At 49.1% G+C, this 23,761-nt stretch overlaps 1 protein-coding gene across 1 annotated transcript in view; it reads right to left on the bottom strand.

Moving 5' to 3' along the window:
* Positions 1 to 18,837, bottom strand: part of LOC146349070 (BPI fold-containing family B member 4-like) — a 35,384-nt gene extending 16,547 nt beyond the window's left edge. Inside the window, exons 1-6 of the mRNA XM_084854857.1 lie at positions 18,732 to 18,837; positions 11,284 to 11,398; positions 10,006 to 10,113; positions 8,923 to 9,075; positions 2,918 to 2,981; positions 700 to 763 (exon numbers count right to left, since the gene is read on the bottom strand). Of these exons, the coding sequence (XP_084710983.1) occupies positions 700 to 763; positions 2,918 to 2,981; positions 8,923 to 9,075; positions 10,006 to 10,113; positions 11,284 to 11,398; positions 18,732 to 18,837 (610 nt within the window). The remainder of the gene's footprint in view (positions 1 to 699; positions 764 to 2,917; positions 2,982 to 8,922; positions 9,076 to 10,005; positions 10,114 to 11,283; positions 11,399 to 18,731) is intronic.
* Positions 18,838 to 23,761: the final 4,924 nt, after the last annotated feature.

Here is a 23,761-nt window from a genome sequence, read left to right as displayed (position 1 = left end):
AACCACAAGATGTAGTGATTGCCACCAATGTGGACGGCTTTAAAGGGGGGGTAGACAGATTCCTGGAGGAGAAGGCGATCAGTGCTTACTAGCCCTGAGTGCTCTATGCTACCTCCAGTATCAGAGGCAGTGTGCCTATGTACACCAGTTGCTGGGGAACTTGGGCAGAAGGGTGCTGTGGCCGTCATGTCCTGCTTGTGGATTTCCTGTGGGCAACTGGTCAGCCACTCTGTCAACAGAATGCTGGACTGAACAGACCTTGGTCTGATCCAGCAAGGCTTTTCTTAGGTTCTTATGTTTTGGCCTACAACTCCCATCAGCAGTAGCCAGCATAGCCAATGATTGGGCATCATGGGAGCTGTAGGCCAAAACATCTGGAGGGCCATGAATTGCCCATTCCTGACTTAGCCTTTGGGTCTGCATGGATCTTCCCCTGGAGAATTGCTATGGGGCTGAGGATCTGTTGCTTGTAGAGGTGCTCTGCACTTCGTCTCCACCTAAGCTCAACTTGCATATTCATAAATATGTCAAATATTACAGAACACCAAAAGTCACCTTCCAGAGGATTCTGGTAACCACTATCCCTGGGACTTCTGGCCATTCACAGAAATGGTGAGATAATAACAGTATCTGACATGTTGGTGAAACTCGCTGCAGAAATTAGAAGGTGCCGGGAGGAATCAAATGCAAACACCTTACCATTCAGTGAGGCCAACACCTGTTGTTTCACCCCATTCAAGACAGCAAACACTATAGAACATATCTGCAGGATAAAGAATGAGGATCAGAGACTGTGGGAGACCCCTCTCCTCCCCATACCTTGGCTGTTATACTGGACTTTTCTCAACATCTCCTTTAGTGTGAGAATGTCCAGTTTCATGGTGGATTCCCTTGCCCCGATAAGGCAATGGCTCAAGGAAGGAGACACAGGGTGAATCACGGCTGAAGTGCTTCCAGAGTACAGCAGGTTCAGAGCCCTGGATGCAATTGCAGGTGCCGGCCCAGAGGCTGAAGGCTTGAATTCAGCACCACGGAGAGCGGCCCTGCAGCTGGAGTACTGAGAAGCCTCCCCAGCAGTGGCGCGGAGCAACAGGCCAGGTCTGAAAGCCACGACAGGAGAGTCCTCGTGGGAGCTTCTCCTCCTCAAGTGTCACATCCGGGCTTTTGTCAAGGGCCAGCGCCCTTTCCCACAGTCACTGACGTCTTCTGGGGAGCAATGAGATGGCTGGGGAATGGTCACCAGCCCCCGCTGCTCACTGGAGTGGTCTGAGGCCCGCACCTCTGACTCCGGGGGCAGCAACACCGCCTAGGAATCCCGCCTGACCCGTCCACCAGATCAGGCGCTCAAACACCCTTGTTCTCTCTGCCCAGCTCTGACACCACACATGGGCTGAGCGGGGAGAAAGCTCGCTGGGGTCATAGTCGACAGGGAGAGAGATGGGATTGTTCCTGTGTTGCTATTAGAATTGATATGTGGCGTTCCAGTCAAAATGGACCCCTGAAGAGAACTGCAACCAAAGTAAGTCACTGGCTTCTTCTAGGCGGTGCACATCTAGGAAGGGACGAGCTGGCTGGACAATGCCGAGCAGGGCCTCCCTGCTCGCGGGAGCAGTCTGAGTGAGATCCACTCCTCAGAGTCGGAGGTTACTGGCACCTCCTGGGGATCAAGAGGAAAGGAGTGGAAACAAGGTGGGCAGACCCACTTGTGAAGTTTGGGGACCCGATCCCTGCCCTGCCCTGCCTGTCCCTGGGATCAGTGGCCCAAATATTTCTTTTCCCTCTGCCCAGATCCAACACCAGATATGCACTGGGCAAAAACTGACTAGCATCATAGGCAACAAGAGGGCAAAGCAGTGGAGGGTGGTCGGTTTGTGTATTTCTTGATATTAAAATTGATACGACACTTTTCAGTCAAAGCAGACCACCAAAGGGGCTTCAAACAACAGTAAGCAAAAAGATGACATTAAAACAGTAAACCAGATAAAACAAACAGTAATAAAAATAAAAACCAAGAAGCATCTGACATTAGCATTAAAAAAACACACACTGTGGCTCAAGTCATCTAATGCTAAAAGTCTAATGCTAAAAGTGGAGCAGTCCTCGTTATTTTTCTAAAAACTGACAAGGATGGGCTTTGTGAGTCTCCCACAGACAGAGATCCACCATCCTGGTGCCAAAGTCAAGAAGGCCCTGTCCCACATCCCAATCTACTGCACCACAGATGATGGTGAAACACAGAGCAGTGCAACTAGGACCAGCAGGCTTCCCAGAGCCCAGGGAGTTGCCACAGGATTATGGAGCAGAAGCTCAGCATCAGATGGGGGTTCAGAACTTGGTGCTCTATGTGAGAGGAGGGAAGTGGCGATCTCTCCCTACCACAAGGAGGAACATGTCCCAGGGATGGGAACCTGCTGGTTAAGAACCTATGAAGATCCCACTGGATCAGACCAGCGTGGGCACATCTGGTTCAGCATCCTGTTCCCCACAGTGGCCAGCCAGGTGCCTCCTGTAACCCCAAACACGGCATGAATAAGCTCTCGTCCATGGTTGTTCCCAGAGGGCTTTTGAAATTAGACTGAGGGACACATGATGTTAGGCCAAGGGGTGCATGGGGCTCTAGGGCTTCGGATTGCCCCCCCCCCTGTATATAGTAATGTACTGCATCTGAACCTGAGGACTCCAAATAGCCATTAGATAACATCAATGGCAAGAGGAACAGAGCACCAGCATCCAATGCTGGGTCATGCAAACGTCTGTCTCTAAGGGCGCAATCCTATGCATGTTTAGACAGAGAAAAGGCCTACAAGAAGGCCTTAGCTGGCTGAGGAATGCTGGGAGTTGTAGGCCTTCTCTCTGTCTAAACATGCATAGGATTGCGCCCTTAGTGTTTTCTCAGCTTTTGTTGTTCTGGCCTTACCTGGCGGTTTATGTCTGAAGTGATAGATTCCCGAATTGTACTCGGCGCCGATGTTGGAAGCTTACTGCAAAGTGAAACAGGAAACATGGGACCCTTTATTATTTATAGATATGGTTTAATATATCAAATGTAAATGCTGTTCCTTGAAGTTAATGTTCTCTGGCCAAGTGAAAACCTATAACCAAGAGACAAGTGACTGGAACATGGGATCCCTTGGTGATGGTACATCAAGCACTGAAATAACACATTCACCCAGTGCACATGTTCCATTGTACATGCATTCAAGGTGTCTATATGGATGGAGACGTGATAACAAGGAAAGAATACCCACATGGTAGAACTTGAGTAATCCAAGGTGGTGACCGCATGTTGTGTGATCAGGTGTTTTGGTGTAAATTCCTATGATTGGGTGAACTGATGACTGCGTCAAGACTATATCTCTGACATTTTCTTCTGAACCATAGTGATGTAAGAGCATTGCAATCTGACTACACACCATAGGTTGCCATATTAAAACCAAGGAAACATGAGAGCAAGTGTCTTCATGAGGGAGAAATCATGAAGGAGGAGTAACACTTGTGGAACTACGGGCATCTTACAGAAAAACAGAACTGGGACACCATCCAAGAATGTGTTTGCATTCGGATGCATAATGGGGTAGAGTGAATGCAGTAGTGAGAAAAAGTTTGTGAACGCCTTAGGATTGTTACATTTCCCACCAAAATGTTAATAGATTTTAATCTAACCCCAAAATCCTTCATGAAGAGCCAGCATGGTGTAGTGGCTAGAGTGCTGGACTGGGAGGCGGGAGATCAGGGCTCTAGTACCCACTCAGCCATGGAAGCTCACTGGGTGACTTTGGGCCAGTCCCAGACTCTCTCAGCCCAACCTACCACACAGGGTTGTTGTTGTGAGGATAAAATGGACACCAAGAGGATAATGTACACTACCTTGGGTTCCTTAAGGGGGAAAAAGGCAGGATATAAATGTAATAAATAAATAAAAATAAATAAGCAATAGGTAACCTAATTAACAAAATGACACATAAACATGATGTTTTTTCAACATTTATTTATCCACAACTGATTCAACATTCAATATATATGTGTGAAAAAGTACAAGAGCGTTTAGATTCAGTACCTGGTGGTACCCTTTGAGCAGCAATGACTTCAAGTAAGCATTTAGAATCTTAGAATAGTAGGGTTGGAAGGGGCCTACAAGACCATCGAGTCCAACCCCCTGCTCAATGCAGGAATCCAAGTCAGAGCATCCCCGACAGATGGCTGTCCAGCCTCATCTTGAATGCCTCCAGTGGGGGAGAGCCCACCACCTCCCCAGGTAACTGGTTCCATTGTCGTTTTGCTCCGACAGTCAGGAAGTTTTTCCTGATGTTCAGCCGGGATCTGGCTTCCTGTCACTTGAGCCCATTATTCTGTGTCCTGCACTCTGGGATTATCTAGAAGAGATCTGTAACTGTTGGTCAATCTCTCACATCAGTTTTGAGGAATTTTGTCCTTGGAGATTTGAACTCATTCAAAGTAATTAGGTGTTCCTTGACCATTTGCCTATTGATCTCAAGCTGCAATCCTGCCTAGGGGTGCACGAAAGCCACTTACCTGGTCTCGCAGCTTGCTTCGCGGTGGGGGGGAGGCGCTTCGCTGCTCCTCCCGAAGTTCAGGCCGGGGGGGGGATGCTTCCCTCCTCGCCCGGCCGAAATTCAGGCCGGGGGGGAGGCTTCCCGCCTCGCCCGGCCAAAATTCAGGCCGGGAAGGAGGCGCCTCGCCTCGCCCGGCCGCGAAATAAAAAGTTAAAAAAAAAAATGCCCTCGTGATAGGCTACGTAAATCATCACGTAGCCTATCACGGCTAGATCTGCAAAGTCAGCCGTGATAGGCTATGTTAATCGTCACGTAGCCTATCATGGGTGACTTAAAAAAAAAAAAGCGCGTACGGCTAATGGCGGCCCCCATAGGGAGCCGCCATTCATGTTCCTTATTTGGTCGCCGTAGTCTACGTAATCTTTACGTAGACTACAGTGACCAAATAAGGAACGGGAATGGCGGCTCCCTATGGGGGCCGCCATTAGCCTTACGCGCTTTTTTTTTTTTTAAGTCACCCGTGATAGGCTACGTGATGATTTACCACCGCCGCCAGGAGGATTCGCCCAAGGTAAGTCCCGTCCCGGGGGGGGGCAGGGGGGGCAGACCGTTTCGCCACCGATTTCGGGGGGCCGAATGCGCTGGCTAGACATTAGTACATAGACATTGAAGACTGTGTGCTTTATAGTCTGGCTTCCTTCCTACATGTTTCTGAAGACTATTATGGGTGCTGTTAGAGCTGTTCTCTCCATTGAATTTTCCCCATATACCTGTAAAATGCTCAAATGCGTGTTTTAGGGATATAAAGAAATAATGCATGTTTTTGCAATGTACATCAGTTTTGTGCATATGCACAAATGTGCATTTTAGCAATATGGTGATTTTTGCGCAATTTTTCAATGTTTTTATTTATTTCTTGATCATTTTTGAAAATGTCCGACAACAGCCATCAGCAGCCCCACAGCTGTAATGGCCATGTAAACTGCTGAGGCTGCTGGGCTGCGTGGGGGTGGGAAGACCACAGGAGGAAGGGTGGTTAGAGAGTGGTTAGGCCATGCTGCGGAACATGGTTAGCTGCACAGGTGACAGGGGGTCTCACAGGGGTTAACACTAACCACCCAGCACCATGGTCAGCATTACCACCCTGCCCAATGTGTGTCTCAACAAGGTCATTGTGTGCTCAAGTTAACCATCCGCTGTTCCTTTTAAGCAGTTTGTGCATGCATGTAACAGTAACCAAGTTCGAACAGGGCTGCATGGTTTCCCACATCAGCTGTGTCCCCTGACGCACCATGCAAGCAGCTACTGCAATCTGGGGGGACCCGTCCCTTTCAAGTGCAAAGACTATCTGAGGATGTCAGATTGCTCCTCTTTTAAGAAATCTTCAGCATTGGTGAATGGTGAAAATCAGCTGCAGGTCAGGATGCTGAACATCATATTATTAATACTTCCTTGTGCGTGACAGCTCAGGATGCCCTGTGCCTTGGCAGTGCTCCTGTCTCCAGCGAGGCATTTGCGCGCTGCTCCGTATGCTTTCTGGAGACCCTTGCCTGCAACTTTCCTGCTGTGGAATTTGCCATCGCAAGGAAGCAGCCACTGGGGTTTCCCAGGGAGCCCGCCCCACCCCACACCTAGCTCAGAGAGGGCCTCAGAGTGAAGCCTCAGGTGGGCAGTGCTCTGGAAAGCAGTGCTGGGCAGTCTTCAGGAGAGCGCCAGCAGGCCAAGTGCTCGCTCAGAGAACCCCTCTGCTTCATGCAGGGTCCCCTGGGCAGCAGAGGGCTGTGTGGCTGCAGCTCCTGGCACCAGCCAGGAGAACCCAGAATGCCACCACCAGCTGCCACCACCACCACCACATGGCTGCCACCACACCACCACATTCAGGGGGACCACTACATTCTGGAACTGACCCACATCAGCAAGAGCCGAACCACCGTAAAACAACTCAACTCATGAGGTGGGCCCAGGATCATATCAAAAGCAGAGAAGAGGCTGAGAAGAGCTAACACAGTCACGCTCCCCCTGTCCCTCTCCCAAGAAGGTTGCCCATCAGGGGGACCCAGGACAATTCTGTCCCAAAACTGGGCCTCAACCCAGACTGGAATGGATCCAGAGCAGCAGTTTCATTCAGGAGTGCCTGCAGCAGGGATGCCACCACTCTCTTCAGGACTCTACCCAAAGCGGGGAATGGGCCACCAGACAAAAGCTGGAATGGATTTCTGAGTCCAGGAAGGGTTTTCCAGGAGCATTGCACCATCACCTTCTTCAAGGCAGCACATACCCCTGCATCAGGCAGCTGTGCATTCACCTCTCCCCTCGTCCATCCAGTCAGTCCCCTGCTGCTAGCTCAAAGAGGCCATGAATGGCAAGGGTCAAGAGAGCACGTGGTGGGCCATGCCGATGCAAGCAGCCTGTATGGGTCCTCCAGCTCCGGACACCTCAGCATACCCTGCATCAATAGCGGTGTTCCAGTCAGCATGAAGATGAGTGATTTTGTCCTCAAAGTTTTTAGCAGACTCATCACATGAACCTCCAAAGACTCCAGTGCTGCATTCACAGGGTTAAATGAAAGCAGCCCCCGGACCACTCCAAAAACGTCAGCTGGACAGCTACTTAAGGACGCAATGGAGGCAGCCAAGTAGGCCATGCAGTTAGGGCTGGCGTGAGCGCCTGTTTCGGTCCGCAAATCTTTCGGACTGCTGGCATCCGCACCCCCCAAGCTGTGCCTCCCAAGCTCTCCCCCACTCACTGGCCCTCCAGGCTGCAGTCGAGCCCCCCCCCCCCCCTGCACTCAGTGAGTTGCCCACAACTTACCCGGGCCTGTTCGACTCTGTCCCGATCACCATGTTTTTTTAAAACATGGCAATTGGCACCGCTTGCCCATACACCTATATGCAAAATAGTGCTGTGAAAGTAGGGTATATGAGCAATTCACAGCGCTTTTTCCTTATAAGTCTATGTGGGCTTCGAAGCTTGTTGGTAGCCCAGGGGGCCATCTCACCTCCGAGGTGCCAAAGAGAGTGGCCAGGAGCAATTGTGTCAATGGTCCTTAGCACCTCACCTTTCCACAGCACGACAAGGACCTCAGTGGAATTGCTGGCTCTGGCAACTGGAAAATTCCCCAGAGCATTCAGGAATCCCTGTCCTATGTGTTCAGCTGATGGCAAACTGAGACAGCCCTATGATGTCAAAAGGCCATAAAGTCACAAGCCAAGTTCTGTTAAGGCAGCCTCAGTGTGGAGACTGAATTCCCCCAAGATCAAGTCCTAGGATTCTCTGAAACCACAGCCAGGACCACATCAGCCCCCTCAGTCAGGGAGGCTCTTGGGCAGCAGGCTGGGTGGTACACCAGTAGCATCCCCAGTCCGTCTCTTTGGCCCAATGCAAGGTACAGACCCTCATAGAGTGTCCCACAATGGAGGGGTTTCCTGGGAACTGGATGACGAGATTATGGATTGTGGCAACTCCCCACCCCAGCCTCCAGCCTGGCCTGGGGCTGTACGGAGTACCCAGACAAACAAAGCTGAGTCAGTTCTACACCACCCAGTTCATCCACCCCGGTCCCAGTGATGCGCTCCAGGCCAGCCCCCTCACCCACAATCAAGTCATGGATGAGTGAGGTCTCATGACACACCCACCTGGCATTCACCAACAGCACAAATAGGCCAGGGGTGCAGGGGCAGGCCACTAGGTAACCCACCCCTGGCTACTTACCGGCTGGACTGTCCACTGCACTTCACACCCTGACTCCCACTCGGGGGGGCCCCACTCAACACCGCTTGCCCGCCCAGGCTCTCACCCTAGGCCATCACAGGCCTGCCTCTCACAAAAGGCCTGGCCACCCTTCAGTTCCCAGGTAACAGGAGGTGCGTCCCTACGCCACGCAACTGAACCCCGCATGCATGGCCATGCCAGTCCTTGTCAGCCTCCTTCTAGAGAGGTCCCAACCACAGAAGAGGCTCTAATCTGCGCTCAGCTGCAATCACGAGCTCCCAGCTCTGGGCACTGAGCTGCTTGTCAACAAGGTTAAAACAGGCGGTGGGGGAGCAAAGAGAAAATAAAGAGGACTTCGTGGCGGAGAGTAATGAACGGAGCAGGGCCTAGATGTTCACTTCCAGCCCCTCTCTGCTCTGTTGTTTCTTCGGCCCTGCATTTCCTCTATTATATTATTAATAAAGTTATAAAAATACCAAATACAATGAGTCACATTCTTTAAAAGCATAGCTTTAAGTTTCAAAAGACTATAAGGAATTTGCCCAAATGCATGTTGACAAGGCAGGACTCTTCTATACACATGTCAGGCCACAGGGAGCCTCAGCACACAAGGAACAGGGACACTGACAGCCGCTGATTTACACCAGCAAACAACAAGTGTAGTAAATGTGGACATCAGGAAGACTCCAGTACTCACCTACCCAAGAGGCTGATGTCAATGGCTCCAAACTGAGAAACACATTCATGAATGATGATATCATAGGTACCTTCTGAAAAGTTTGCCAGTCCAGCTTTCACTTGGGATGTCAGTTCCAGAGAGATGTTGCTCAAAGAGGAGGCCCCAAGCAAACTGAAAACACACACACAAGCATACACAAATACACTCCATCACAATCTTCCATTTGTGGTGCAGCTGTTACACATGAAAAATAGTTAAACTTGCACCGGATTCCATGTCAAATGCGGAGAAATCATGAAAACGCGCACCCCCTCTTCAGATTCATTTTCCCTGTTTTCCCTCTTCCCCATGTCCTCACTGTCCATGGCAAGCTATGATTCCCATCAGGCTCCCAGGAGGAGAGATGGGGGGCATGAGGTGGCTTGGCTGGAGAGGGCGTCATGCTTTGCTACGGCTGGCTTCATTTCATTTAAGTGCCCCGAGAGCGCTCAGGAGCACGGCATCTCCCATGACCCCTGAGCTTTGTGCCCTGACATTCCTTCACCCACAGCATCCAAGCAATGGTCAGGAAGAAGGGGAGGGAGAAACCTTCCTCCAGTCCAGTCCTTGCACCCCACCTAGTGTGCTCCCAGCACCTGAAATGCTTGAAGGGTAAGGCAAGAGAAGAGGGAGTCAGTTTCCGGGGACAGGACTGGCTGAGGGGGCGTTTGAGGAGGGGGAGGATTTCTCAGTTGTGATGGGCTTCTGAGAGCCTCCGAAGCTACTTTCCAAGCCTGGCTCCAGAGAACTTGGCCAAAACCCTGGGATCAGGTATCGCCTCTGATACTTCGGCGGTGCTGGTCCTAATTTGTTTTATATGTTCCTGAAAGCTCCTGGAATGGGCCCTAAGAGTCAATGTGATTGTGGTGGTAATCAGCATTGTTTTTTAAACATCACAGCTTTGTGTTGTAAAATCACGATAGGGAAATCTCCTAGAACAACCTCAGACAGCTGGCCAAGATCCCTCCCAGATTGGCCTATTGTCCTGGTGTGGCAAGATCTGCGTTTTCATCTCCAGCGGGGGAAATGCAGCTCTGGAAATGCCTGAGCTTCGATACTCACGCATTGCCGGTGATCTCCAGCTTTATTTTGGCAGACACCTCACCACCATTTATCTCCGGCAGAAGCATCACTGTGTAATCAGCAAGCTGGGCATTCACAATTTCTAGCCTGAGGAGGAGGATGGAAGACAATGAGGAAGAGGAGACGGGCTAGGCAGCGTCCGTGGCCGAAAGGAACTAAAGGACTGGGGTTGTGCACCACTTCGCCCCAAGGCCCAAACCCCGAGTCAAAGCAGGCCGCTTTGGGCCATTCTGGGCACCTCCCAAGGCAAAGCGGAGGGGGCACGAAGTGAACCAAAGTGGGCTGGGCATTCTCCCAAGTGCTCGCTGCGCCTCGGAGCTTTGGTGCCCCAGCCCAGCCGCGCCAACGCCTCCACGCCTCACCAGAGGCGACTCACTGGAGCCGCTGCTGTCGCCACCCTAGCCACCGTCGCCGCTCTCACTGCTGCCACTGCCCCCGCCGCCAGCTCCTGAGCCCTGGACACGCACCGGCCCCTTTGGGCGGGTGTCACCATTTAAAAAGTGGCGACGCCCTGCCACGGGAGCCAATGAGCATCCAGGGCTCAGGAGTTGGCGGTGGCAGCAATGACAGTGGCAGCGGAGGCAACGGTGACAGGCGGCGCAGAGGAGTGGGGGAGGAGGAGGAGGAGGCAGCAGCCCAGGTAAGGAGCAGGGGGGTTGCGTCGGGGGGGTGAGGTGGGATTCAGCTTAGGGGCCGAGTCAGGCCAGGGGACCCCCAAATCAGCCTGAGCTGAATCGGGCCCGCCTCCAAGGCCACCAAGTGGCTTCCAAGTCGGATCGGGGGTCCCTGCACTGCCCAAGTTCTGACACTGTTTTCTGGCCAGAGGGATGGCGGGAGGGTGCTTTAAAACAGGTCCCTGCAAGACTCTGGCATTGAAGGAAAACCTCACATCTTGTCCCCCCTAGCATTGAATTTACTTATTTATTTATTGCATTTATATCCCATCCTTCTTCCTCCAAGGAACCCAAGGTGGCTTATGTGGTCCCCCTTCTCTCCGTTTTATCCTCACAACAACCCTGTGAGGCAGGTTGGGCTCAGAGTCTGTGACTGGCCCAAAGTCACCCGAGGAGCTTCCATGGCCAAGTGGGGACTAGAACCCGGTTCTCCTGGCTCCCAATCCAAGACTCTAACCACTACACCACACTGGCTCTTGAATGATGCATTGCTCATAGCATCTTGCACAGCCTCATCGCTAGAACATTGCCTTCAAAGACCCCAAGCACCCCCCCTTCACAGTCTTGGTTCTCCTCCACTTACCCACTGATTTTACCGAGTAAGCCAAGCAGTCCTCCAATATTAATGTCTTGAAGCATGATGCCTTCTTTCAAGAGATTCTGGAGAAGCCCATCACGCAGTGTTCCAGACAGCATAACTGGAACAGAAATATCCATGAGACCAAGCGAGGAGACAGATTGCTCTGTATGGCTGGACTTCAGGAACCAGGACGCCAATTGCTGCATCTCCAGTGACAACATAACAACATCAGAAGAGCCCTGCTGGATCAGACCAAGGGTCTATCTAGTCCAGAATAGCTGTGTCAATAGCACTGTCCCCTTCATGTATCACTGCCTTGTTGTGGTGAAGGGGCTTGCGTAAAGCCATAAGCTATGCCGTGCAGAGCCACCCAAGATGGACAGGTCATGGCGGAGAGTTCTGACAAAATGTGGTCCACTGGAGAAGGAAATGGCAACCCACACCAGTATTCTTGCCAAGAAAACCCCATGGAACGTATCACAAGGCTAAAAAAGATGACACCGGAAGATGAGACCCTCAGGTCGGAAGGTGTCCAATATACTACTGGGGAAGAGCAGAGGGAATTTCCAAGTAGCACCAGAAAGAGTGAAGCAGCTGGGCCAAAGCCAAAAGGACACTCAGCCGTGGATGTGTCTGGTGGTGAAAAGAAAATCCGATGCTGTAAAGAACAATATTGTTTAGGAACCTGGAATGTAAGGTCAATGAATCAAGGTAAGCTAGAGGTGGTCAAACATGAGATGGCAAGACTGAACATCGACATCTTGGGAATCAGCGAACTCAAATGGACAGGCATGGGCAAATTTAGTTCAGGTGACCATCATATCTACTACTGTGGGCAAGAATCCCTGAGAAGAAATGGAGTAGTACTCATAGTCAACAAAAGGGTGGGAAAAGCAGTACTGGGGTACAATCTCAAAAACGATAGAATGATCTCAGTACGAATCCAAGGCAAACCATTCAACATCACAGTAATTCAAGTCTGTGCCCCAACCACTGATGCCGAAGAAGCTGAGGTTGATCGGTTCTATGAAGACCTACAACACCTTCTAGAACTAACACCAAAAAAAGATGTCCTCTTCATCATAGGGGATTGGAATGCTAAAGTAGGAAGTCAAGAAATCACCGGGATAACAGGCAGGCATGGCCTTGGTGTACAAAATGAAGCAGGACAAAAGCTAATAGAGTTTTGCCAAGAGAACACGTTGATCATAGCAAACACTCTTTTCCAACAGCACAAGAGGCGACTCTACACATGGACAGCACCAGATGGTCAATATCGAAATCAGATTGATTATGTCCTTTGCAGTCAAAGATGGAGAAGCTCTATACAGTCAGTAAAAACAAGACCTGGAGCTGACTGTGGCTCAGATCATGAGCTGCTTCTTGCAACATTTCAACAACCCAACAAACATGATAGGCTACGTAAAGATTTACGTAGACTATCACGTTTGTTGGGGGGGTTTTACTTCCCCGCAGAAGAACTTTTGCAGCTGTAGAGGCGGGGCGCTCCCCCCCTGGCCAGAATTTCAGCGGGCAGGGATGGGGCGCCTCCCCCCCACCCAGAACTTCGGCGGGGAGGGACGGGGCGCCTCCCCCCTGCCCAGAATTTCGGGGGGAGGAACGGAGCGCCTCCACCCCACCGCGAAGCAAGCTGCAGGACCAGGTAAGGGACTTTCATCCGTCCCTAAGTAGGACCACTGGCCAAGGTCCTGCTCCTGTTTGAGGAATTATGGCACACATTTCTTCCCCTGGGCTGCAAATCCCAGCAATTCTCATTCATGGAATCATAGAGTCGGAAGGGGCCATTGCAGCCCTCAAGTCCAACCCCCTCCCCAGTGCAGGAATCCAGATTAAAGCATCCCTGACAGATGGCTGTCCAGTCTCGGCTTGAATACATCCAGGGATGGAAAGCCCAACACCTCTCTAGGCAGTCGGTTCCATTGTCCGATAGCTCAGATCATTCAGAACTCCTTCAACTGAGATCTGCCTTCCTGTAACTTAAACCCATTAGTTCATGTCCTACATCTTGGATGATAAATAACTGGCTGTGGCCCCCTGCTGTGTGACAACCTTTTAGATACTTGTAACATGCTATCCCCCTTCATGAATCACTGCCTTGTTGTGGCGAAGGGGCTTGCGTAACTCAGTGAAGCCATAAGCTATGCCGTGCAGGGCCACCCAAGATGGACAGGTCATGGCGGAGAGTACTGACAAAATGTGGTCCACTGGAGAAGGAAATGGCAACCCACTTCAGTATTCTTGCCAAGAAAACTCCATGGAACGTATCACAAGGCTAAAAGATATGACGCCGGAAGATGAGCCCCTCAGTTCGGAAGGTGTCCAATATACTACTGGGGAAGAACAGAGGGTATTTCCAAGTAGCGCCAGAAAGAGTGAAGCGACTGGGCCAAAGCCGAAAGGACACTCAGCTGTGGATGTGTCTGGTGGTGAAAAGAAAGTCCCATGCTGTAAAGAACAATATTGTTTAGGAACCTGGAATGTAAGATCAATAAATCAAGGTAAGCTGGAGGTGGTCAAACATGAGATGGCAAGACTGAACATCGACATCTTGGGAATCAGCGAGCTCAAATGGACAGGCATTTCGGCTTAAATTGAAGAACGTAGGGAAAACCACTAAACCATTAAGGTATGACCTCAATCATATCCCTTATGAATATACAGTGGAGATGAGGAATAGATTTCAAGGATTAGACCTGATAGACAGAGTGCCTGAGGAACTATGGACAGAGGTCCATAACATTGTTCAGGAGGCAGCAACGAAATCGATACCAAAGAAAAAGAAATGCAAGAAAGCCAAGTGGCTGTCTGATGAGGCTTTACAAGTAGCTGACGAAAGAAGGGAAGCGAAAAGCAAGGGAGAAAGGGGAAGATATATCCAAGTGAATGCAGAGTTCCAGAGGATAGCAAGGAGAGACAAGAAGGCCTTCTTAAATGAACAGTGCAAAGAAATCGAGGAAAACAACAGAATGGGAAAGACTAGATATCTCTTCAAGAAAATCGGAGATATCAAGGGAACGTTTTGTGCAAAGATGGGCATGATAAAGGACAAAGAAGGCAGGGACCTAACAGATGCAGATGAGATTAAGAAGAGGTGGAAAGAATACACAGAAGAACTATACAGGAAAGATCTGAATGTCCCTGATAGCCATGATAGTGCGGTCACTGAACTTGAGCCGGACATCCTCGAGAGTGAAGTCAAGTGGGCCTTAGGAAGCATTAGTAACAACAAAGCTAGCGGAGATGACAGTATTCCAGCTGAGCTATTTAAAATCCTAAAAGATGATGCTGTTAAAGTGCTGCATTCAATATGCCAACAAATTTGGAACATTCAACAATGGCCGCAAGACTAGAAAAGGTCAGTTTACATTCCAATTCCAAAGAAGGGCAATGCCAAAGAGTGTTCAAACTACCGCACAATTGCGCTCATTTCACATGCCAGCAAGGTGATGCTCAAAATCCTACAGGCTAGGCTTCAGCAGTATGTGCACCGAGAACTACCGGAAGTACAAGCTGGGTTTCGAAGAGGCAGAGGAACGAGAGATCAAATCGCCAACATTCGCTGGATCATGGAGAAAGCAAGAGAATTCCAGAAAAATATCTATTTCTGCTTCATTGACTACGCTAAAGCCTTTGATTGTGTGGATCACAACTAACTGTGGCAAATACTTAAAGTGATAGGAATACCAGACTACCTTACCTGTCTCCTGAGAAACCTGTACAAGGGTCAAGAAGCAACAGTAAGAACCAGACATGGAACAACAGAGTGGTTCAAAATTGGGAAAGGAGTACGACAAGGCTGCATATTGTCACCCTGCTTATTTAACTTATATGCAGAGTACATCATGAGAAATGCCGGGTTGGATGAATCAGAGGTCGGAATTAAGATTGCCGGGAGAATTATCAACAACCTCCGATATGCAGACGATACCACCCTAATGGCAGAAAGCGAAGAGGATTTCGAGCCTCTTGTTGAGGGTGAAAGAGGAGAGTGCAAAAGCTGGTTTGAAACTCAACATTAAAAAAACGAAGATCATGGCATCTGGCCCCATCACTTCCTGGCATATAGAAGGGAAGAAATGGAAGCAGTGACAGATTTTACTTTCTTGGGCTCCAAGATCACCACAGACCGTGACTGTAGCCATGAAATTAAAAGATGATTGCTCCTTGGGAGGAAAGCTATGGCAAACCTAGACAGCATAGTAAGAAGCAGAGACATCACCTTGCCGACAAAGGTCCGTATAATCAAAGCTATGGTTTTCCCAGTAGTAATGTATGGCTGTGAGAGCTGGACTATAAGGAAGGCTGAGCGCCGAAGAATTGACGCTTTCGAACTGTGGTGCTGGAGAAGACTCTTATGAGTCCCCTGGACTGCAAGGAAGTCAAATCAGTCAATCCTAAAGGAAATCAACCCTGAGTGCTCATTGGAAGGACAGATACTGAAGCTGAAGCTCAAATATTTTGGCCAACTAATGCAAAGAGAAAACTCTCTGGAAAAGACCCTGATGCTGGGAAAGACTGAAGGCAAAAGGAGAAGGGGATGACAGAGGATGAGATGGCTAGATAGCATCACCGATGCAATGAATATGAACTTGAGCACACTCCGGGAGAGAGCACAGGACAGGAAGGCCTGGCGTGCTATGGTCCATGGGGTCACGAAGAGTCGGACATGACTGAACGACTGAACAACAACAACAACAATAGCACTGTGCTGCCCATGTTCCCCAGCAACTGGTATACATAGGCATGTTGTTGTTCAGTCGTTCAGTCATGTCCGACTTTTCGTGACCCCATGGAACATAGCACGCCAGGCCTTCCTGTCCTGCGCTCTCTCCTGGAGCGTGCTCAAGTCCATATTCATTGCATCGGTGATGCTATCTAGCCATCTCATCCTCTGCCATCCACTTCTCCTTTTGCCTTCAGTCTTTCCCAGCATCAGGGTCTTTTCCAGAGAGTTTTCTCTTCGCATTAGGTGGCCAAAGTATTTGAGCTTCAGCTTCAGTATCTGTCCTTCCAATGAGCACTCAGGGTTGATTTCCTTTAGGATTGACTGATTTGACCTCCTTGCAGTCCAGGGGACTCGTAAGAGTCTTCTCCAGTACCACAGTTCGAAAGCGTCAATTCTTCGGCGCTCAGCTTCCTCAGCTCTCACAGCCATACGTTACTACTGGGAAAACCATAGCCTTGATTATACGAACCTTTGTCGGCAAGGTGATGTCTCTGCTTCTTACTATGCTGTCTAGGTTTGCCATAGCTTTCCTCCCAAGGAGCAAGCGTCTTTTAATTTCATGGCTACAGTCACGGTCTGTGGTGATCTTGGAGCCCAAGAAAATAAAATCTGTCACTGTTTCCATTTCTTCCCCTTCTATATGCCAGGAAGTGATGGGGCCAGATGCCATGATCTTAGTTTTTTTTCATGTTGAGTTTCAAACCAGCTTTTGCACTCTCCTCTTTCACCCTCAACAAGAGGCTCTTTTTTTCGCTTTCTGCCATTAGGGTGGTATCGTCTGCGTATCTGAGGTTGTTGATAATTCTCCCGGCAATCTTAATTCCGACCTGTGATTCATCCAACCCAGCGTTTCTCATGATGTACTCTGCATATAAGTTAAATAAGCAGGGCGACAATATGCAGCCTTGTCATACTCCTTTCCCAATTTTGAACCAATCGGTTGTTTCATGTCTGGTTCTTATTGTTGCTTCTTGACCCTCATACAGGTTTCTCAGGAGACAGGTAAGGTGGTCTGGTACCCCCATCTCTTTAAGAATTTGCTAGAGTTTGTTGTGATCCACACAATCAAAGGCTTTAGCCTAGTCAATGAAGCAGAAATAGACATTTTTCTGGAATTCTCTTGCTTATACATAGGCGTACTGCCTCTGATACCTGAGGTAGCACATAGCCATCAGGACTAGTAACCACTGATAGCCTTATCCTCCATGAGCTTGTCTAACCTTTTAAAGCCATCCAAATCGGTGGCCGTCACTATGGCCGTGTTCAGATGCGCAGGGAGGAGGGGTGGTTAGGCTAACCATGGTACAGGGTGGTATGCTAACCACTGCAAGAGCCCCTGCCACACATGCAGGTAACCACAGCCCACAGCGTGGTTAGTCTAACCAGTCACTAAGCACCATGGTTATTTTGGAGCTTCAGTGGAGGAAGCTGCTGCAGGCGGCAATTCTAGTGCTCAGTGGTGCTGCAGCAGCCATCATGGGGCTCAACACCACAGCAGCTACAGGTGGGCCTTTCACGGGGCTGGGGGATTTCAGGATTGGCGACAGGGGCACCATCTGAGGCAGGGATGGCACTGTTTGGCCAGCTGCTGGCTGGGCAGGGATGTTTTCTCTTGCTGCAGCAGACACAGGTGCTTGTGCCCGGGAGTGCCAACTGCCAAGTGCTCGAGACCAAAAACCGCAGCATGGGATCGAAAGCAGCTTTTCTGCATACATGCTTCTCCAATTTCCATACTGCAGATGGGGACAGAGAGAAAGGAGGCTGGCTCTTGGCTGCCGTGTCACGTGTTGCTAAGCAGATTTTGACCATGGAGATCTGGAATGCTGGCAGGAGTGGCTGGTCTGAGTTCAGCTGCTCTTGCCGTGGAGCTCTGTGGTGGCACTCAGTTAACCACAGGGGCCTGTTCAGATGTCGCCCTACGCCATGTTAGGGCCGCTATCCATGGTGCAGCAAGTGGTTACTGAGCGTGGTTAGCCCATGGTTAATAAACCACTATGGTTGGGAAAGGTGCCAGACATCATGCCAAGCCATCGTGGTTAGCTCAAAAATGCTAACCATCATGGCTTAGCATGATGTCTGAACAGGGCCTACATCTTGTGGTAGTGAGTTTGACTATGTGCTGGGTGAACAAGTATTGCCTTTTCTCTGTCCTGAATCTCCCACCAGTCAGCTTCATGGGATAACCCAGGTTCTAGTATTATGACAGAGGGACAAAAATGTCTCCCTATCTGCTTTCTGCCCACCAGGCATAATTTTGTATGCCTCTATCATGTCTCCATTTACTCACTGCTTTTCTAAGCTAAACAATCCCAGATGCTATAACTTTGCTCATAGGGGAGTGGCTCCAGCCCCTTGATCATTTTAGTTGACTTTTTCTGGATTTTTTCTACTCCACAATATCCTTTCTTAGGTATGGTGACCCAAACTGTACATAGTATTCCAAATGTGGTCGAACCATAGATTTGTATAAGGGAAGTATGATCTTGGCAGTTTTATTTTCAGATCCTTTCCTAATTATGCCTGACATGGAATTTGCCATTCTAATATATACACATGCTCTTTTCCCAGAGTCTCCTCATAAACAAATAGACAAATGAATATTTCCGGAGTGTGTCACTGAGCAGTTGATACCCTCAGTAGCAATATTCTTAATCACTGGACTTGGGGTGGGGGCAGTGACATATTATCCAATAGGTTTCCTTACTATTGCGTATTTCTGCTAGGTTGTAGATAGATCGAATCGCAAGTTGTTTTCCATGCGAGGGGATCAGCAGGGCACAGAAGACAAGAAGTCCCAGAAGCTTCCACATCTTTCCGTTCTCACACCTGTAGGGGAAGTGCTCTGACAAGCCACCGTTTTCCCAAGAAAAGTGCCTCCACCCATTGCAGTCTGCTCCTCTTCAATCAGACAGGCCCTCCTCCTGAACCCAGGGCTAGATTTTCCCAGGGCTTTTTTACATTAAGCTTTTAACCCACACCTTTACCAAAGCTTCTGCTTCCAGATCCTTTGTGGGATTAAAATTGGCTCCTTTTACGTATTTCTTTTTCAACCGCTGCTCAGAACATTACCAAACCAATGAAATGCACACCTCCTCAACAATCATGAATAACATTGCACAATGCTTTTCACAACGATTTGAGAGAAATACACAACATGCCAAGCCACAGCTTGGTGTACAAAGGACATATGTGTATGTTTCCAGCACTGTTTAACTTGCTGCACATGTGGCCATTGGTATTGGTTGACCTTGTCATTTTGCAAAATTGTAGACCTTGTCAGCTAGATCATGGGTGTCAAGTTTCAAGTTATTAAATTAACACATCACATGCCATTTTTATAAGCAGTAGAATTTTGAGACTTATACTGGCAGAAGTTTCATTTTCTGTAACACACCTTAACTCAAGGGATACTCCCATGCCCCTTTAATAATATTTTTTGGCATTTGGGGCCAAGGACAGTACCATTTCAGCTTATTACTCGATTTCAGCACAGACAAACTTCAAGGGGAATCTGACAATTTTGTCCTTGGATGAAGCTTTGGGGGAATTTCGGGGGGAGCCAAAACACATCTGATTGGACTTGAACTATTTTGTTTTCTTCTCTCCTCAGAGGCCTTACAAAGGATCTGTGATTTCCAAGCAGAGCTAGGGACAGATGGTTTGATTGCATATGTCCATGTGAGAAACCTGCAGCGATCTCCTTCTCCTGCTTTAGTATTCCTTTAACCCCATTGTGATCGAATGGTCCAGCTGTCTCCCTACCCAGTTTCCTGCTTCTGATATATTTAAAGAGTTCTTTATTATTGGCCTTGATGTTATTAGTGATGTGTTCCTCAAAATGCTTTTTGCATCTCTTCTGGAGGGGAGGGGTGGCTCAACTACTGGTCTGCACTAGTTTCCAGTGAGTGGAAATCTCGGTCAATTTAGCACACCTGAGTGGAGATTCTAATCAAGGGGGAAGACAGTGGACAAGGGGCAGTTGGAGGAGATGTCAGGCAATGAGTAGGGAGCTAAGGAGCAGATGTCGTTAGACACACATGCACAGGTGTGCAGGCCAGAATGCAAGGGGCTGCGCCACTGAACCTGGCTCAGTGTGCGCTTTCCAGAACTACGCTCTTGTTTTTTAACCTAAATGAAAAATGAACTCTTAACTTGGTGTGAGGTCTACATTTATACGTCAGGTTACGAGCTGCCCTTCAAGACCTAAGCCCTGAGCCTATATTAAGCCTGAACTGAATCTAACCCTACACTTCTTGTTCATAAGCAGACTCTTCCACTACCTAGGCCTGCATTGGGGCTCTTTTCAATATAGATCTATGAATTACATTTATTGCTCTTTTCCAAATGTGGGTTTAGTCTAAGTATGTGGTACAGGTTCTCTTCAACCACTCAGGAGTCTCTGGTAGAGCATGGCTCCAGGAACTCTAGGTTCTGTAGGATTTCTCTCCTGGAATTTAGCTCCTGGCTGTATCAATGGGAATTCCCCCCAGACAATGAGTTTTTAGGAGATCTTCCTCCTGGAAATTCAGTTCCCAACTCTAAGGTTGTAAAGACTCGCCATTCTGAGATTTAGCTCCCTTTGCTATGCCCTTGTTTTGGCTTTAGCTGATTTATGAGTTTAAATATTACATGACTGAACGTTATATATAAATAAATAGCACTTACCTTCTCCTCACACAGATTCTTATCTCATGTGTGTGTGCTTGAAGTCTTTTACCTTGATGCTTGGCCACTGGGACTGAGGGACTTCATCACGGGGGCTCCTTGCGCTCGGTGAGCTGGGCTCCCTCACAAGACTGCCTGCTTATTTAGCTCTGGGTATCTCACCCCAGCTGCTGCTGCAGCCAATCAGATTAGGGCAGGGAGGCTTGTTAAAAAAAAAAAAATTGTACTTTGATCAGTGTTCTTTTGGTCACTGCTATCACCGGATTCCAAACTGACATTGCTAGCTTGCCCATCTTTGTTTTATTTTAAGTATGTCATCCTATAGAACAAATACTGCAGCTTCAGCCTAATACACATATTTACTAGGACTTCCCAACTGTGGGAAATTGACCTGAAGAATTATCTGTAGCAATTGCTCTCATTCATGCAAATACCGCTGATCGATGCCTCACACCCTCCTCCTCCTGCCTCCCCATCCCTGCTTTATATAAATACATACATTATTATATTCCATTTTCTGATTATTTGCTTAGGTTGCTTAAGAAAAAAGCATGTGCTGCTTTTTCCTCCTCCATTTCCTTTTGAGTAGGGATGGGTGGATTCCCTACCTACCGGTCTGTGGGGAATCCGCCCGTGGTGGGGGAGGTGATCCATTCCTCCCCCCAGAATCCTCTGCCGTATCACTGGCTGAAGGGGACCTGACTGACTGCAGATGCAAATGGTGTCCAGGATGCCATTTGTGGCCATAAAGGCTTTAGTTTAAGGTAAATGCAGCCATTTACAGCACTCAGTCCCCTTCAGCCAGTGGTATGGCATGGCGGCCATATCGCTGGCAATCCGGAGCCGGAGGATCCGGCCGAAGAAGATTCTGCGGAGAGGCGGAGGTAAGTGTTCCGTTCTGCCACAGACTCCAGGGGGCCAGATTCTTTAGAATCCATCCTCACTGGAATCCATGGCGGAATTCTCCGCCATCCCTACTTTTGAAGTCAAAAGAGATACATGTACACAACAGTGTGGAATTCCCCCAGGAAGTCAGGGTGATATGAACTTAGGTCCAACCAAACCTCCAACTTTGGTCAACCTGTGCATCCAGAAAGGGCAGATAGCTTGGTCAAAAAGCAGACAAGCTTTTTCAGACAGAAGTCCAAGTACATTAGGGTGCAATCCTATGACCACTAGTCAGCAGCTTCAGCCCCTCCCAAGCTGCCTCATAGGGAGCGTGGAATGGCCCCGCGCTCCGCGCTCAGAAGAGGAGCACGGAGCGGTGAAAACAGGGTGCTCCAGGTGGCATTCCAGAGCGGGGAAGTGGGAAATCCAGTACGATACATCCAGTGTGTCATCTGGCCACCACTTCCCACGCTCCGACTTCCTGCTGCTAGAGAGCCGAAATTGGCTGTCAAACTGAGAATGCAGGGCAGCTGAAGCACAGACGGGACGATCTCCTCCGAACTTCAGCCACCCTGCATTAGATAGGCAGTTGCCTCCAAGATGGAGGCAGCTGCCTATCCAGGTAGGATTGTTCCCTTAAACACACAAACGCACACACGCAGATAACCCATGGAACATTACTTTAAATCTGTGCCCCGCAGCTATATCTTTTTTCATTTTTACTCTGAAGTAGGTGCAGGGGGCATGATCCAAATCTGAAATGTCCTCCTACTGCCTACACTATGGTCCCAATTTGCATCAGGAGCCCGGCACTAATCGAGAGCAAAATGATAAAAGCAAAGGGCGAGTTCACACGTCACACTAACCCACCCAAAGAATAAGCCACCTTAGGTTGGCTGTTTGGCTCACTCACGTGACAGATGATCCAGCACTCTGGCTTTCCATGGATTGTTTCCTCCCTCAGTCCCCCTCCATGCTTCCACTGGCTCCCAGCTCCCAGCCACCTTTGCAGCAGAATTCCTAATCTCCTCATTCCTCCTCCCAGCACACTTTTTGAAGGTGATCTGCTGGGGTTGCTAGAAATTGAGGGGAACTCCACACACACACACACACACACACATCAGATTGCCAAATGGAATTAATTTTCTGTGCCCTTATGAACATGGTAACACATCTGCAAACTTTTTTTCGGGGTCTTGCGTAAGTGGGGAAGAGCACAAGACCGCCTATCCACGATTTAGCCCAGCACCCTGACATACCCCTCTAGTCCATGTCCTTGTCAGTGTCATCCGCCACTTCAGGCTTGCCTTGCTAGCCACGACCATTTATTTAGAGGCTGCTTCACATATTACACCTGCCTGAAAAGCTCCTTCTCATGCAACCGCCATCCACTTTCAGCTCCCACCCCCTCGTGTTTTTCATTTCCTTCCAGTAGTCTCCTTTGTTAACTGTCAGATAGATAGAGAGGGGGGGGGTTACAGAGGAGTGCCGAGGTCAGTAAGGAGATGCACATTTCAAGGCAGAGCAGGGAGTGAGGAAGATCGATAAAGGTAAGCAAATTTCCAGGCAAAGAGATGCACATTTCAAGGAAGAGCAGGAAAACAACATGGAAAATTATTCAAATTTCATAGCAGCAGAATTTTGCATGTGCACACTTGCGCAAGACCAAAACATAAAAAATAAAAATGTGTTGTGAATGCATTCAGGTGTCAGGAACGCCTTGGCGGCCTCTCTCAGTAGATTCCAATAGCCAACTCAAGACACAGACAAAAGAGAATTCTTTTCAAAGCTTTAATCCCATTACAACTTAATGACCCTTTCAGATGCTAATCAACAGTGGCTAAAGCAAGGAACAGCAGCGTGGCCTAAGCTTCAGGCAGGCAGTTGATCCCCGTTTGAAAGAGAGTCACTTGAAGACCCAGAACGTATGGGCTAGGGAGAGATCCTCCCTCTTTCCCTTGGGTCCATGGGAGGCGGCCGTTGCTTGCGCGCCAAACGGGCGCTACGCCTCCTTTCCGTGCCCTCCATCGCTCGTCACTCTTTGCATCTGTGTCGAGCATCTAAGAAGCCCCTCTCCCGCACTCCCTCACTACCTGGGTCACTAACTATCTCTGGAATGCCAGCAGGAGGAATCTTTGCCAGGTGCTGAGCCTGTAAGGGATGAGCTGCTCCACTCCCACG

This window comes from Heloderma suspectum, chromosome 4 (genome assembly GCF_057233095.1).
Source record: "Heloderma suspectum isolate Gila_16-S chromosome 4, 16-S_ref, whole genome shotgun sequence".
Lineage (NCBI taxonomy): Eukaryota > Metazoa > Chordata > Lepidosauria > Squamata > Helodermatidae > Heloderma > Heloderma suspectum.
This window is presented reverse-complemented; position numbering and strand designations above follow the sequence as displayed.